General features: G+C 52.9%; 2 protein-coding genes across 4 annotated transcripts; one reads left to right on the top strand and one right to left on the bottom strand.

Annotated features, from left to right (window-relative positions):
- Positions 1–413: 413 nt before the first annotated feature.
- SF3A2 (splicing factor 3a subunit 2) lies at positions 414–7,338 on the bottom strand. Of its 2 annotated transcripts, none has more exons than XM_074851622.1 (9): positions 7,300–7,338; positions 5,842–6,010; positions 5,279–5,350; positions 4,916–4,962; positions 4,137–4,246; positions 3,442–3,491; positions 3,016–3,156; positions 2,445–2,513; positions 414–1,869 (listed from the first exon to the last, which is right to left on the bottom strand). In XM_074851622.1, the coding sequence occupies exons 2-9, from the start codon at positions 5,965–5,967 to the stop codon at positions 1,537–1,539; spliced, it is 948 nt and encodes a 315-aa protein (XP_074707723.1). In that variant the 5' UTR covers positions 5,968–6,010; positions 7,300–7,338; the 3' UTR covers positions 414–1,536. The 2 variants fall into 2 exon arrangements, with proteins under 2 accessions (XP_074707723.1, XP_074707722.1); XM_074851621.1 differs by lacking the exon at positions 7,300–7,338 and adding an exon at positions 6,136–6,272.
- A 65-nt stretch (positions 7,339–7,403) lies between these two features.
- Positions 7,404–16,478, top strand: PLEKHJ1 (pleckstrin homology domain containing J1). Of its 2 annotated transcripts, XR_012626541.1 has the most exons (7): positions 7,404–7,572; positions 9,093–9,160; positions 10,872–10,938; positions 11,639–11,715; positions 12,647–12,737; positions 12,934–12,997; positions 13,619–16,478. XR_012626541.1 is itself a non-coding variant. In XM_074851455.1 (6 exons), exons 1-6 carry the CDS (start codon positions 7,479–7,481, stop codon positions 13,682–13,684), a joined length of 450 nt encoding a protein of 149 aa, XP_074707556.1. In that variant the 5' UTR covers positions 7,404–7,478; the 3' UTR covers positions 13,685–16,478. The 2 variants fall into 2 exon arrangements, 1 of the variants encoding a protein (XP_074707556.1); XM_074851455.1 differs by lacking the exon at positions 11,639–11,715.
- Positions 16,479–16,575: the final 97 nt, after the last annotated feature.

Raw genomic sequence — 16,575 nt, 5'->3', positions numbered from 1 at the left:
CCGAGGGGCTGGTGAAGGTGACCTCGCTTCTCCAGGAGCTGTGACAAAGGACACGCGCCCGCACAAGCCTCTTCAGGCATCGGGCCAGCCCAGCTCGAGGCAAAGGGCTTCCAGCACGGCGGTAAAGCCAGCGAGAGCTGGACACACTGCGGGTGGGACTGAGCGGGACCCGTGTCAGGCCCGTGGAAGCGGCACAGACCTTGATTCCCCCATCAAAGGGGCACGCAGCTGCAGGGCTGCGGCCAGCACAGCCTCCTCTGTGGCTAGTGAAACGAGCCAGGCGCTGGCCAGGGGCAAGCCCGGGTCAGGCAGCCCAGCCCCCAGCCATGCCTTTACCACCGAGCACCCCGGTGCCCCGTGGTGAGACACCCCAGTTCAGCAAAATGAATCCTGGAAAGGACAGAGAGGAGAAATGTCAGAATTTCTACTTTTTAATGGGAACCAAATGATTGTTTGAAGGAAACATTTAGTATAAATAAAACCACAGAGAACTAAAAGCTTGCCAAAACCAGTCTACTAGTGGGAGGATATATACAATAAAAATCATACATGAGAGCAGGTGCTTTGTAATGCTACAGACATTTGACAAATTATAACAGTAAACTAAGATTTAATACCGCTGCAGCTCTGGTACTTTCATTTGACTAAACATTCCCAGAGATCCCTGCCACAGACGAGAGCACCGACGCTTTGTTTGTGAACCCACGTTTGGCACGAGCAGCGAGCAGCGGGTAGGAGCTCGGCAGCTGCGTACCGGGGAAGGATGATTCTTTCTAAAATTGTCAATGAAATCTTGTCTGGCACTTTCCAAGGACTCCTGAGCAGCCGTCCAAACTGATTTCCTCAGTAGAGATGTTTCCAGCTTTTAGCTGGCACCACCTGAACTACAGTCCAGCGCTCTGGCACCGGGAGAAGGGAGGTTTCCAAAGGCAGCAGGAGTGATGCTCTTCTGATTGCGGCCGTAATTCAGCGGGAAAACAGAGAAAACTGGGTTTAGAAAATCCGGCTTGTCCTTCATTCTGCCCCGATTACTGGTGCTGCAGGACCAGAATCCTTTCCGTGTGTCTATGACAAGTCTCCCCATCCCTGACTGAACAGCTTGATAAAGGGCTTGGGCTGAATAATGACTAATTAACTGGCTGGTAATTTATGGGCTACACATCAAGCAGCCTAAGCGGGGTAATATGTTAAAGCCAACACAGCTGAGCCGCGGTTGATGCAGTGATTCAGTTAGAAGGAGGTGAAGTGCCTAGAAATTTCCAATCCTTTGCCTCCTCTTTGGGGAATTCCAACCTGTAACCAGACTGGGAATGGTTTATATATCTAAGGGCTAAAGAAAGTGAACACACGGCAACATTTTTAACCAAAACACAGGAAAGCATAGAGAAGGAAAATTGAAAACCTTTTAATGAACCTACAGGATTTAGTCAAATTCACAGGCATACAAAACAGAAATATTTCTCTGAATTGGTCGTGATCTGCATATAAAAAGATACGAGCTAGAGGAGTCCAGCAGGACTGAGTCCAGGAGGGGCTTCAGTTGGAGGGAGGCGGAGGGGGGATAGTGCCTGGCCCCTCTGTGGGGAGGGGTGGCCTCATCATGGGCGGCAGAGGAGCAGGGGGGGGCACGCCGGGTGCTGGTGGCAGCTGAGGTGGCACGGGAGGGGGTGGCACCGGCCCGGAGGGAGGCATGGGAGGCAGAGTCATGCCTCCCGGAGGCGGCGGCGGCATGGAGTCTGGCAGCGGGGGCCTGGGGGGCAAGCCGTTCATCAGGGGAGGCGGAGGAGGCCGCTTCACAGTTGGGGGCCCTGGAGGGAGGTTTGGGGGAGCTGGGGGCTTCTCCATCTTGAAGTGGAATTGAAGGAAGAACTGGGGAGGAGAGAGGAGAAAAGTGAAAAGGGAACAATTAATCCTCAGGACAACTTTGTGCCATCACACAACACAGCTCCCTGCCCCGGGAGCAGAGCTCGGATCTCTCCTGAGCAGATCGTGGCTGCCTTTCCACCCCGGCACCATTCACGACTTGCACCAGTCCTGCCCAGTACTGAAACTCCTCTGAAACTCGTTCTGAGCACTACGCCATCCGTGACAGGGTCGGTACCCCCTGCTCTCCCACAGGACACCCACAGCCAGCTGCGTGCAGGAAACAGGCAGCGAGCAGCCCGAGAGGACACGGTGTTGCACGTTCATGCACCGTTCTGCCGCTGCTGACGGCAACCAAGAGTCTGTCCCCGGGTTAAACACTCACAGAGATCACACAGAGGTGATCTTCTGTCAGGAGGAGTCACTGCACAGTTGTATCAAAGGAATGAAGATTTTAGCACCAACTCCAGCACAGGTATCACTGCTGTGCATTCTTCCTGCACTGCCTTTCCCCACAAGCTGCTCTGAACCTCCTGCTCCCTCTTTAAGCCTTAAGAAAGATGTTGCAGTGCTCCAGCTACCTGCTTGGTTTCCCTGTTCCAGTGGGTCCAAAACTTTCCTTCTGCTTTGTCGATTTCTCTGCTTGGCACCTGCAAGAAAAAAGAATAAGGAACTATTATTAGGACCACCAGATTAGCTCAATAGCCCTTTTTAGCACCAGAGCCTGCAAGATAAGCACAGTTATTCCAGGCCTTTGTGAGACGCGCTGGTCTCGGATGTTATTAGATAGAGATGGGGGCAGGAAAGAAGTTACTTCCCTATCAGTCAAGGACAAGTGTGCTGGCCAAAAACCCTCTCAACATCTGCAAAAAGGCTGAGGAGCAAAGCCCAGAAGGCTCCTTTCTGTGCCAGACCCTGAGAATTCAATGGCTCCCCAGAGCTCAGCACACAGCCTAGTTTTCATGCCAGAGTCCTCCACTAATTCTCAGGAGGGTTTAACGACTTCCAGTCATGTCTTCTTGACTCCCCTCTCCACTCCATTAACCCCCTGAGGGCTAGAATAGAAGTCTGTAATAGTGTTCACTGGGAATTACAGTCTTGGAAAACATGGAAATGGAACTTTCCCAACAATCAGTTAATCCCAAGCCTTACCTTGAAAGCTATGGTTTCGTAGGGCTCCGCTGCCATCAGAAGGTATTGCCAGCGTCTATCAGGGGGCTCAATCCTTTGCTCATAGGCCGACATGAACCGATGACGAGGCATGATGCTTTCTGCAATCTCCGGATAATCAATCTGTTGGGGTGTTACAGCAGCATTAAGAAGAACATCCCCTTTTCACCCCCACTTCGTACAAAACAAATCCCCCAGCTCTGAAGCGTATCGAGAAAACTTAGTGCCACCAAAGGAAACAGCTTGACAACTACGAACGTGGATTTGCTTGACACAATCAACAGCAGAGGACTAGCAAAATAAGGCCTTTTTTTTTTTTTAATTTCATGAGTCCTGCAAAGAACTGCTCATTTACCAGCACTTTTACCTGGATAACCCAGATACCAAGAATTTTCACAGGGCCCTTACCTGGAAGAGAAGGCTCTGCTGGCCTGTTTCTGGATCTCTCTGTTTGGTCACTGTAAAGAAAATAAATCTCAGTCCATGACATAGCAGCAACAATATATAGCAACAATACTTCTGCCCTAGGAAACACACAAAGCTTCCAGCTACAAAGTATTACATGATCTTTCTCCCATTTATCAAACAAAATGCCACATTGTCTTTAACCAAAGCTACTAAGGATCTCTACCAAAATTCAGCTGCTGTGGGGCAAAGACACTGTGCACCACAGAACAAGGCTGGGAGATAAAGAAATGAAGTTGTGCACTGAAGGCCGAAACAAAACAATGAGGAGTTCAGAGAAAAAATTTGAGCTATATATGCAATGAGTGATTTATGAGCATTAGTGAAAGATGGTACAACACAATAAAAGGAGAAGAGAGGCTGAAACAATGTCATCACCTCCTGCATGACTGCTAATAAGAGCTGAAAGACTGAGACATACCAATCTATTATTAAAATGGTTCTCACTCGACTGTCAGCAATAAAGAGATGTTCCGTGGGTAATTTAAACAATAAAGGACATCAGGAGATAAGCCCATATCTTATTCATGGACAGATCTGCTAAAAAGTCTAATTAATAATTCACATCCACAGCACTGCACTTCAGGCAAGCTCCAGCCGGCAGGAGGTGTCCCCTGTGACAGACACCCCTGACATACCTTTATAACCCGGCCGTCCAATTTTCACAAATTTCTTCACTTCCACTTTGACTTTTTCTGGTGCAGGCTGGGCAGGGGCTTCCTTCGCTTCCTTGGCAGCACGACGGGCCCTGGATTAATTTGAAATGTGTCAAATTAGAACAGGTTAGCTGCGCTTGTTTCTAAGGGATACACCAGGAGCAGTTTGAATCCCTCACCACAGAATATTCAGCACTTCACAGAAAGCCAGGAAAACCTGCTATTTCTCTTCCATGCACCACTACAGGCCACTTGTATCCCTGCCTTCCCCTGACTAAAGGCTGTCATCTCAATTATCTATCCACCCCCAAGATGACCTTGGTGCCCCCCTCCACGGATGGATTTGAGAAGACTCACTTCTTGAAACAAAAGACAAAAAAACCCCACGAACTAATCATCTAAACCAAAGCAAACTGGATTTCTTAAAATAAAGCTTACAAACTTCTCCCACCCTGTATTCACATAACCAGATTCTTATAACTAGACTCAGACAGTTTGCTTTTAAAACTCTTTCTCCCCCTTCCTTCAGAAATCCCACAACTGGCTTTGAATTGAGCTCGAAATGGAGCTTGTCAGCACTGTTTTTTTGTCTGTACCTCCTGGCTAGTGTCACGCTGTTCACTAGGAAACACGCACAGTCAAAGAACATTGGAGCACAGTGTGCTACTGTATAATGGAGCTCAAGATTTACAGATGCCCACAATCATCATTTTAAAGTGCTTAGGTAATGGAGAATAAAACTACAGTGGAGAATGACTTACAAATTGGTCTGATGCTTCTTCCCCTGGGTATGTGCTAAGTAACTTCCCTGAAATAAAAAACAAGGTGGAAGGAAGTTAAACGAAGACAAGACTGTTCCTACACTGAAAGGTACTTGTCACAGAGGAGAGACTATATCACACATTGACAAGGATATTTTAATCCTTAGCAGAGAGGAATCTTACTCAAAAATTGCAGATTGCTCTCAACTGCTGAACTGTCATAAACTGTCAGGCTTAACACAGAGAAGCCACTACCCACCCATCATCTCTTCAGCAGTCAGTCAGCAGGCACGTCCCAGGTTCTTGCACTATTATTCTAAAATACCTGCTGCCGAGATCAAGACAGACAGCCCTTCAACTCACCTCATTGTTGTGCAGCGTTAGGCAAAGCTTGCATTCATAAGAGCCCAAGTGATTTTTCATAAAATAAGGGTCCTAGAAAGAGAATTATTAAAAAGTTACAAGCAAAATACGTGGCAAAACAACAGAAAAATCAAAATACTGCCGAACTGTTGCTGCACTGGAAGAAGCGAGTTCATAGATTTAAATGAATAAGCATAACACTGCTTTAGGACAACGAACACAGAAACAATGGCAGCTTTGTTAATTGGTGACAGCATACGCAACTGCAGGCAAGAAACAGCAAAACAAAACCAGTCCCAAGAAGACTGAAAATAACACAGTAACAGCTACTTGAATACACAACTGCTGGCACCTCTCTGGTCAGCCCCACCACAAATGTTTCTCATTCAAGTCCCACATTACCAGAAACAGAAGTATTTCATTCCAATCCACAACTCTCCACTAAACCTCTCACCCTCCAAGCCATTTCGCTCAGAGAAAGCTCCAAACTTATCCCCACAACAGTCTGCAGGACAGGAGCCCCGGGTCTTTTCTTTCCTAGGCACGGAGAGGCCAAGGCTCACCTTGTTGATGTCGATGGTTTCCAAAGCCAGCTGCCGGAGCCTCTCCCTGCGGTCACGGTTACTTTCTGAGGCAGAGGCTACGCCTCCGCTTCCAGTTTTACCTCCAGGACGGTGCTGAAAATCCATGATGGGGACTTCTGTGCTTCAGCTACTTTTGGAGAAAGAGAGTCTGGAAAAATGAGGAAAAGCAATGTGAGTGATAACAAATGCTCTTCCTAACCTGGAGTTCACATCACTATTTAGACCCGTCAGTAAGGACGTGAGAACAGCACAAACCATGCCCTGGACACTCACCCCGGAACCCAATTTCAAATGGAGCAGGTCTTGTACCACTGGTACTAAGTTAAGTAGAAGTAAAATGATCCAAACTAACAAGCCCCCTTCTCATCTCCTCAGCTGCTTCTTCTACGCAGAGATGTGTTCCTCCCCAAGCTCAGCTGGGCCCCTGCGAGGCACAGCAGCCCCACCACTGACTCCCCCCAGCCCCCCTGCCAAAACAGGAGCTTTCCCTGGAGTCTCCAACCCTCCACCTTGACAGCAAAGAGCCCCAGAACCTGCCACAGGCCAAAGCCCCTCTCCACCACCAAGGCTCTGCGCTGCCCCACCACCCCAATGCCCCCCCCAAGGCCCCAGAGCCACCCCCACGCAGCCCCAAACTCTCTGCGAGGGCCAGAGCCCCCCACCAAGGCCCCCAGCAAGGTCAGGGCCTCCGCACACTGTCCCCAACCCCCAAGTGAGGTCCCCGAGACCCCACACACCTCCCCACACACATACACAAATCCCCCAGCAAGGGCAAGACCTTTGCAGGAAGGCCACAGAGACCCCCCCAGCCCCTCAGCAGGAGTAAAAGTCCGGCCTCGAACACCCCCAGTAAGTCCCAACCCCTCTCAAAAATCCCCCCAGACCCTCAGCAAGGGTCAAAGCCCAGCCCAAACACTCCCCAGCAAGCATCAAAGCCCCCCTCAAACACCCTCCAGCCCCTCAGCAATCGTCAGAGCTCCCCCCAAACACTCCCCCAGGCCTTCAGGGAGGATCAACCCCCTCCTCAAACACCCCCAGTCCCTCAGCAAAGGTGAAACCCCCCTCGAACACCTCCCAGACCCTCAGGAAGGGTCAAAGCCCCCCCAAACACCCCCCAGACCCTCAGCAAGGGTCAAAGCCCCCCCAAACACCCGCAGCCCCTCAGGAAGAGCCAAAGCCCTCCCCCAACACCTCAGTAAAGGTCAACCCCACCCTCCCAAGAGCCCCCCAGCCCCTCAGCGAGGATCATCCCCCCACCAAACACCCCCAGCCCCTCACCAAGGGCCACCCCGCAACACCTTAAGGAGGGTTAATCCCCCCCAAACACTCCCCAAGCGCCCCTCAGCAAGGGTCACCCCCCCCCCCCACAGCCCTCAGGAACAATCAAGGCCCCACACGCCCCCCGACAAGGCCCTCAGCGCCCCCCCCGGCCCGTACCGGTGCGCGCAGCCCCGCTCCCGCGCCACGCATGCGCGCTGCCCCCCCCCCGCCCCGCGCGATGCTTCCTGCTTCCGGTGAGAGCACTTCCGGGGCGAGAACTTCCGGGTCGGGCGGGAGCAGTTCCTGGTGCGGGCGGCGGGTGCGGCCGGGCTATGGGGCGGCCGTAGGGCCTCGCCATGCGGTACAACGAGCGGGAGCTGCTGTCCCTGGCCCGGCAGCCCGCCGAGAAGGCGGCCGAGATCTTGATGCGGGTGCCCAAGAAGGGGAGCGGTGAGGGGGGGCTGGGGAAGGACTGGGGGGGGGGGGGGGCTGGTGGAAGTGTAGGGCGGGGCGGGGGATAACTGGAGGGGACAGGGCTAGAGGGGCTGTGGGAGAGGGACTGGGACAACTGGGAGCCCTGGGGTGGGAGAATTTGGACAGGGAAGGGATCTTGCCTCTGTGCTGGTGAGGCCGCCCCTCGATGAGTGGGTTCAGTTTTGGGCCCCTCACTCCAAAAAGGCCATTGAATGACTCGAGCGTGTCCAGAGAAGGGCAACGGAGCTGGTGCAGGGTCTGGAGCACAGGTCTGATGGGGAGCGGCTGAGGGAACTGGGGGGGTTTAGTCTGGAGAAGAGGAGGCTGAGGGGAGACCTCATCGCCCTCTCCAACTCCCTGAAAGGAGGGTGCAGAGGGGATGAGTCTCTTGAGCCAAGGAACCAGCGCCAGGCCAAGAGGGAATGGCCTCAAGCTGCGCCAGGGCAGGGTCAGACTGGCTCTTAGGAAGGATTTCTTTGCAGAAGGGGCTGTTGGGCGTTGGAATGGGCTGCCCAGGGCAGGGGGGGAGTCCCCATCCCTGGAGGGGTTGAAGAGTCGGGTTGACCCAGCGCTGAGGGATCTGGTGGAGTTGGGATCTGTCAGTGCTGGGTTAACGGTTGGACTAGATGATCTTCAAGGTCCCTTCCAACCTGGATGATTCTGTGATTCTGGGAATTGGTGGTATTGGAGAATCAGGTCTGAGAAAGTGGGGGTAGGACGAGGACAGGACTTAGAGTGCTGGGCAGGAGTTGGGGGGTTTAGGACTGGGGGTGTTGGGAGGCAGGACTAGGAACGGACTGGGAGGACTGGTATGTAGGTCTGGGGAGCACAAGTGGTGACATCCAGTCCAGGGGGTACAGGATCAGGGGGCTGGAGTGGAGCTGCTGTGGCTGGGCTGGAGGGGTGGGGTGCAGCTGGGGACAGCGTGGCTGGCAAGGGCCACAGGGACCACGACATCGGAGGAAGAGACTTTCTCCTCAAATCTCCCAGTGAATTTCCTTGCAAACCAGCACTGGAGCACGAGCGTTAAAGAAAGTCCCACCCTTGGCCTAGGCCTTTCCTCCACCCAAGGACCTGCAGCATTCTGATGGACTTTGTCCCTCAGAGGTGACACCTGTGCTGACAGCCCCAGGCAGGGGCTCCCCCAGGATTTGGAGCCCTCCCTGGGGGTGGCTGAGGTCCCGTTGGCCGTGTTGTGTGCATGTCAGTGGTGCGATGCTGTGGGCTCTGCCCAAAAGCCACTCAAGAAGCTGCAAAGTGACTTTGTCACCCTGTGTCTGCAGCTCAGCCGAGGGCAGCCTGGCGGGGTCGGTGCAGAGGGGGCCCTGCCCGAGCCGGTTGGGTGTCACGAGCTCCTGGAGGAGCAAAAGACTGAACTGTACCGGAGCTTCCCCAGGGGTTTGGTTGAATCGGTGCCGTGGAAGGGGCTCCCCTCCGCCCCCCCGTGCAGGCTGGTTCGGCCCTTCCACCCACCTCAACACTCTTTTTCTTTGCAGTGTTAAAGAAACGCCTCGTGAAGCTTGTTGTCAACTTTCTCTTCTACTTCCGGACAGACGAAGCGGAGGTATGGAATCTGCTTTATTGTTGTTTGTTTTCCTCCCTCTCTCTTTTTGTGTGAACTGATTGCGTGGGCTGTGTGAAGTGATACAGTAACAGGCTGCCAGAGCCAGGACACGGCGCCCACGTTTCCTTTTCCATCAACTCAGCAAAAACTCGTAGGGGTGAGAAGCAGCGCTGCCATCTAACCACACCCAGGTGCTTCTCTGAGCTTGGAAGGAATCTTCTAAACATAACCATTGCCCCAAAACCACAAAGGTGGAGTCTGTAACGTTTGTTTGTAGGACTGTGCTTTATCATGCCAAACTGTGAGGGGAAGCTGATATTTTGCTCTGCCAGGAAAAGAATTAGCATTGTTTGTTCTGGTTTATGCCAGGAATTTTACTTGCATACAATGCTCACTGTTGCTGGGAAACTTTTGTGGCCATACCCTGTCAGTATTGTTATTTTGTGCATGCAGAAGCCCTGCTTAGGTCTAGGAAAAAAGAAGAGGGATGAGACCTTCAGGTTCTGTTTCTGGCTTTGCTGCTGCTGAGATCTGGTGACTTTTAATGAATCCCTTGATGACTGTTGCTAAAGATTCTCTTGGTGGAAAATTAATACGAAAGCAATGTTAATGTGTGTGAAGAAAGGTGCTGTGTGCATGCTGACAAGACAAAGGAACTGGAAAGCTTTTAGTGGCATTTTTAGACTTAGTCCATCATAAATGTTTTACCCTGATAATGGCTGCGCTCCTGTTTTCAGAAATACCCGTTTCTCCTTTCTGCTGAAGTGCAGTTGCCAGTCGCTGCTTCACTGGAGCTGCAGCCACTCCGGGGGGGGGCGGGGGGGAGGGGGCGAGGTGCTGAGCAGTCGCTCTGGCAGGTGTCTGTGTAAAGGCTGAGCTGCGGTGCTGGTGCAGGATGAGGCCCTGAGGACACGGCCCATCTCCCTCGCGGCCACCCAGCGCTGCTCCGCTCTCTCCTTTTCTGGTGGTTCTTTGTAAGTGCTGGTGTGTGTTCCGATGGCGGGGAGGTGCTGTTCCTGAATGGAGCAAAAATAGTTCAGCAGGAGGGTGCTGGTGTAAAACCGTTGTGGCAGAAATACAGAGTAAATCAGGTTTTTCAGTGTCTTCCCTGCTGCCTCGTTTGCCTCTCACGTTTTATTTAGCTTGGACAAAAGAATTCCCTTGTGAGTTGCTTTTGTTTATGGCTCGTATCACCCTTCAGTTCTCATGTCCTTGCTCAGTGTGTGCTGGTGAGCAAATAGTACCTGTGGTTTGTTTATCCTGAGCTGTCCTAGTTCATCAACACACTGTTCTTAACCTCTTGCAAGGCTCGAGGACTGCCCTTAGGAAGTACAATGTGAGTTGTTTTGTGTGTCACGTTCAATATTTCATCTTCATTTGATTTCCTGAGCAAGGAATTAAACTCCTTCACTGCCTTCGCATCACAGAAACAAATGCTAAAGCCCAGGCTGAATCTGAGCAAGTAGAAATGTTTAACACCTAATTAATGAATGCAAAGTGTTAGAGGTGAGACTAGCACAGTGAAGCATGTCAGCAGACACAAAAAGGTTGATTAAAAGAACATGGAACATTCACACAATTAGACTGAATTACCTGAAAGGTAGCACCGTGTTATGAAACTTGCTTAAAAGGCACCGGGCAACCTGTGTGGGTTCTCAGTGTGGCACTGGTGGATGATGTGGGCTAAACCCTCTCTCCGGGTCTTTTCCAGCCCATTGGAGCTCTGCTGCTGGAACACTGCAGGATCACCAAAGAGGAGGAGAATGTCTTCTCGATCAGTGAGTTCTGCAGATGCGTTCCCTTTGCATTTCTCTTGTGGAAAATAGTGCTACATAAAAGGAAATGTTTTTCTCCTTAGTTCCTGCTTTTCCCTCTGGTAACAGTGGGGTTAGAGCTCCTCAGCCCTTCTCCTCCTCAGCGGGGTTAGAGCTCCTCAGCCCTTCTCCTCCTCAGCGGGGTTAGAGCTCCTCAGCCCTTCTCCTCCTCACAGGGGTTAGAGCTCCTCAGCCCTTCTCCTCCTCAGCGGGGTTAGAGCTCCTCAGCCCTTCTCCTCCTCACAGGGGTTAGAGCTCCTCAGCCCTTCTCCTCCTCACAGGGGTTAGAGCTCCTCAGCCCTTTTCCTCAGCCCTTCTCCTCAGTGGGGTTAGTGCTCCTTGGCCCTTCTCCTCCCCAGCTGCCCGTTGTTACTCCGGCGTGGCCGTGCCCCGTCCCAAGGACAGTGATATTTCATCACCGGCTGAAACAATCTGTCTGATTTGCACAGCTGCATGTGAGGAGAGAAGCAGTAACAACAGACGGACCATGGCTTAGTGCTTGTGGAAATCCCTCTCTGGGAGGGTTTGGTATTGACAGATTGCTGCTTCTGTGCTATTGCATTTTATCAAAAAAAAAAAAAAAAAAGTGAGCCTCAGATAAACCATCTGTCGGGCTAATCTAGCACCAGTCCTCCCGCCACGCTGTTTGTCCTTGTGTTGATAGCCGTGGCTCCAGCTGGCTCGTGGTGTGTCGTCCTTTGTAAGCAGCCTTTCATCCAACGACTAATCATTGTGCGAGAGGTATGTGGCGAAAATAACAGGATGTTTCTCCAAGGCCATCCCCGTATCTTTTGGCCTGGTTGTCAGGCACAGCTGCTTCTCTGTGCAGAGCCTTGTCTCCTCTTCTAGCCGGGAGTTCTCGCCATCTCCAAAGGACCCTCAGACAGCCTGAAGATACCGATTTCTCTAAATTTCTGGGGCTTTAGGACTGTCGGGGGCTCTGGTGAATGAGGATTCCTGAGAAAAGTGTTAAGACTGATGGCGGGAGGTGTCAGGTTGTGTCCCCACACGGCAGCCCTGAGGGGTTTGGATGCAGTCTGACCCAGTTATTTCTCAGCAGCAGCCCAGATCTCTGTGGACTGTGTACTAAAGAGCAGAGCTCTGGGGACAATGTAATTAATTAGGTGTCCTGATTCTGTCTTGGTAAAGAACTGGAGTTGCACGGGGACTTGCTTTCCACTGTGCACAGTACCAAATTCCCAAAAGCCTCCAGCAAAGACAGGTCGGTGCCTTCTCTGAGTGCTGTTTAACTCCTCAGGTGGCTGCCCTCTGCATGTATCAAAATCACTTTCTCGAGGCCATTTTCCACTTTGATTTCTAAATCTTTGGGGACTGTTTGCAAGGAAGCTCGGGGAGTTTCAGCCCCGAATCTGGCCATGTTGGTCCAGTTCAGTTCCAAGCTGTCGCTCTCAGTTGGAGAAGCTGCTCTTTCCTCTCTGAAGTCTTTGGCTACTCTAAGCTGACAGAGGCTGTAGGCAGCTGCTCCGGGCCAGCTGGGAGCCACGCGGGGTAAGGAATAGGGGCGAAGGCCAAGGTTATCACCTTGTTCACAGACATCTTAGTTGGATGCTAATTGTGGCCTGGCAGGTTCTGGCTGTTGCTGGGAGGGAGACAGCAGAGCATAGGCAGCTCTGCCAGGACGTCCCTTAAGCCTTTTCCTTAACGCTGGCAGGTTTCATTGAGGAGCCAGAGAGGAAATACTGCTTCGAATGCGACAGTGAGGAGCAGTGTCAGGAGTGGATTGAGGCACTCAAGCGAGCCAGGTAGGCCGAGCCACCAGCGCGAGGCCAGTGCTGCGCGCTCTGTGCTGTTTGTTTTCTGGGATCAGCTTGTGGTGAAGCCAGGGAGGGAAGCGGTTGTCTCCTCCCAAGCAAGCTTCCCTTCAGCTCTAAATAGCATCTGAAACTTCTCCACATCCTTTTCTGCTCAGCCTGCACATGGTCTGTTCCTGTCTTACAGCTATGAGTTCATGAGGAGGAGTTTGATTTTCTACCGGAATGAGATCCAGAAAATGACAGGGAAGGTGAGTGCCTTGAATTCAGCTTGTCAGGTGGTGACCGATGGGTTTGGACTGGAGCAGGGGCTGGTGAGCTCAGGTGTTGCTGCCAACTGCCCTGCCCAAGGCTGTTTGCTGCCACATGTAGGAATGAGATCCTGGGGTAAGCCAGTTCCTGAAGCCGTGATCTCAACAGCCAGACCCGAGAGTTGTGCTCAGCTCCAGCCCTCACACGTGTGCTCTTCCAGTGGCCCGAGGTTTGTGGCTGGAGAAGCCTGGCCTGGGCTAGCCCCAACTCCCCCCAGTTTTGCAGAAGGGTTCACAGGCAGCGCTGGCCAGATCAGCACGTCCAGGGCTTGAGATGCTGCTCACCCCCCTGCCAGGCTCCTCAGAGCATCCCTGCTCGAGGCAAGAGGGGGGCTACAGCTCAGCTGGGCACCCCTGTGCCAGCATGGCCTGAGCACAGCCCCTGGGCCTTGGGTATCTGCTGTGTCCTCCCCAGGGCTGTGTGACTTTCTGCACTGGAAACAGCAGCCAGGGGTGGGACTGGGGTAAATCCGGCACGTGACTGGGACCAGAGGGACAGTCCTGCTGGCCTCCCCCCCTTCTCTGCATCTCACTGGTGCCCTCCCTGTGCTCTCGCTGCAGGACCCCCTGGAGCAGTATGGGATCTCCGAGGAAGCCCGCTTCCAGCTGGGAACACGCAAGCAATAATCCCCTCACCTGGGCTGAACTGGGTGAACTGGCCCCAGGGTCACCCCGAAGCACCCCCCCGGGAAGAACAGCAGCACTTCCCCACAGCAGTGACCAAGTGACTTTTTAATTTATTAGCCAAATAATTTTGTTTTTTTTTTTTTTTTTTAAAGGGAATTCACTGCACATTCTCACTTGCCCCAGCTGTGGAGGCAGCCAGTCTTAACTGCTCCCGGCAGACAGCAGCTGCAGGGAGGGAACAGAGCTCCTGGCACCTGCCATCCTCCCTGCCTGGAGCTTCTGGGGCCAGTCCTGGGCCAGCTCTAGCCCTCCTCTTCCTCCCTGTCCCTCTCCTACAGGGAGCTACTCAGCTTTTCTGGCTCAGGATCTTCCTGCAGTCCCCAGGAGGAGCCAGGGAGGGTGGTTCATCCCCTTGATGTAAGAGGATGCTCCAACTGAACTCGTGTCTGTGCTTGCAGGGTTAACCCTGTCATGCCCTCTCCTGGTCACTGCAAAGCCCCTTCCGTTGCTGGCAGAGCCTGGTGGCCCAGCTGTTGAGCAAGGAAGAGGGGGGAAGCCTTCCCTTAATGGGGAGAGCTCAGCCACACCTCCCCCCTGTCACAGTGCCTCTGCAGCCCCTAGCACCTGCATTTTGGGGCTGTTTTGTTCTTTTCCCTTCTCTGGGCAGGAGGTGCTAATTCCTAGAGCCTTGATGAAGCCCAGGCTGCAGCCCCTTAGAGCACCCTCCCAACTGCACTGGGGAGCGAGGCTGCAAAGCACCAGGGAGCCAAGACAGGGCTGAGAGATCTGTGTCATGATCCAACCTCCCTCTGCAGTGCTGTGGGCTGGGCTAAACTGTGAAGTTATTCAGCTTCCCAGAGGAGAAAGCCAGATGGAGAGGTTTGTAAAGACACCAACTGCTCCCCTTGGGCTGGATGTTGGAGCTTCAGGGCATGCAGAAGTGAAGCCCAGGGAGCATTTGACAGCTGGGCGTTAAGGCTTCATTCCTGAGCCGTTGCTGCAGCTTTTTCTCCCCTTTTGTGAGTGTCCAAAGGGAGAGACCAGAAAACTGCCAAGGTCAGAGCGAGCTGCCGGGGAAGGGCTGCTGTCCCTGCAGCTCCTGCAGCGAAGAGATAAGCATTAAGGAACATCTCCCCTTCAGCCATGGCTCTGGCTGCACAAAGGAAAACTGCCCAGAGATGAGGGAGGGGAATACACACCCCACACCTGTACCCAGGGCTCCAGGAGACCCAGTTTCCTGCCTCAGGGGGCAGGTGGCTGCAGCAGCTCCCCTGGAGCCAGACCAGGAAGGGCCCAGGTCCCACTGGCAGACGGTTGGTGACAGAAGGAACTCGGCTCACGGCCGGGGCAGGTAATGGCAGCACAAGGGCTCAGCCTGAGATTCGGGGGCTGCAGCTCTGGGCTGTGCCCTGCCTGGCGAGCAGGGAGCGAGGTGGGGAGGAGCAGCCTGGGCTTGGCAGGAAGGTTTGGGTCTCCTCCTCTTTGGCTGGGAATTAATGCCAAAACAAGAGCCCGTAGTGCAAGCTTTAGTGGCCTGGCCTCCCCTCTTTACCTCATGCTGCTGGGTACCAGGAGAGTCGCAGATGTCACCGATGCTTTATTTTAACCTCAAAGCCAAGGTTTTTCCTTACCCTCCCCAGATACTCCCTTTCCCTTCAAAGGTTCCAGGTGCTTGTTCCAGCAATTACCAAAATCAGCAGAGGGGCAGCTGTCCTGTGTAATAAGCTGAGGGCAGGGTGGAAGCAGATGGCAGCTCTAATGGAAGCAGCAATGAGGGATTAAAAGCAGGAACATACGAGAGCTTGTGCTTTAGGGAATTAGTGTCCTCAGATGACTTTAAAGTGCATTTTAATCCTCACAAGCCTGCTCTGCTTTACCTCAGTGCAGGGGCATGTTCCTGACACGCTAGTGGGGTACGCAGCAGCTTTACTTACTGTGAAAGAGACCCGTCTGTCTGGTTGCTCGAGGGAGGACAGACGGACGTGCTGCGGGCTCGGCAGCAGGATAACCGGGGCTGCACTGCAGCCGACGTTTCCTTTTCCGTGGTGTGGGCTGAGCAGAGCAGCCGTGGGCTCCCCCAGCACAGGCCACAGCTCCTGCCAGCCGGTGTCGGGGGCACCAAGGTCCCCGTTGAACCCCCGGGGAGCTGAGTCTGAGCATTAGTGAACCCTTCAACGTGCAAAGTCAACCCCTCTATAAACAACGCTGGGAATTCTGCCAACGTTCAGTCACTTCTAGCAAACAAACTTGCAGTGCTGCAGCGAGACACGCCGGCTCTGCCAGCCGCCCTCGGTAGCCAACAGTTGGCAACCGTTTGCCTTCCAGGACTGTCCAGAGCGTCCTCGTGCAGAGGTAGAGCTGACACCCGCCATCCTCACTGTACATAAAATGGGCATTTGATTTAGATGTTCTCGGGAACAGTTGGGTGAGGAGAGAGAATCCCAACGCTTATTTAAGAGGCAACAATGACATTTCTTAACTGAATGTAAGACAAATGCTGTGAAGAGTTAACGGGCCAGCCAGGCCCAGTAACGTAGATCAACTCCCAGAATAGGGCTGGGACACTGCGTTAGGTTTCAGGAGTGAGGGAAGATGATGGTACTTCTAGACACTGAGATCTGCATCAACTGCTGGTGATTTATAGACCACTGTTCATTTTCCATCCTCTGGTCACTGTGCTTTCTGTGTTTCTGGGGCCTGTTCCAGCGAGCGCTGTACAGGCTCCCTGAAAGCAAACTGAAGCCATTTCTCTGTTGTACAGCAAACATTTCTAATAAAAACCTGTTTTAATCTTTGTGGCAGTCAGAGCTGTTCTAAGAAACCAAAACTTTCGCTGGGGAGGGGCGGCTGTAGTGAGCTCAGGGACGGCCGAGGGCGCAGGGACGGTGACA

The sequence above is a fragment of the Strix uralensis genome, chromosome 27 (genome assembly GCF_047716275.1).
Source record: "Strix uralensis isolate ZFMK-TIS-50842 chromosome 27, bStrUra1, whole genome shotgun sequence".
NCBI classification, from domain to species: Eukaryota; Metazoa; Chordata; class Aves; order Strigiformes; family Strigidae; genus Strix; species Strix uralensis.
This window is presented reverse-complemented; position numbering and strand designations above follow the sequence as displayed.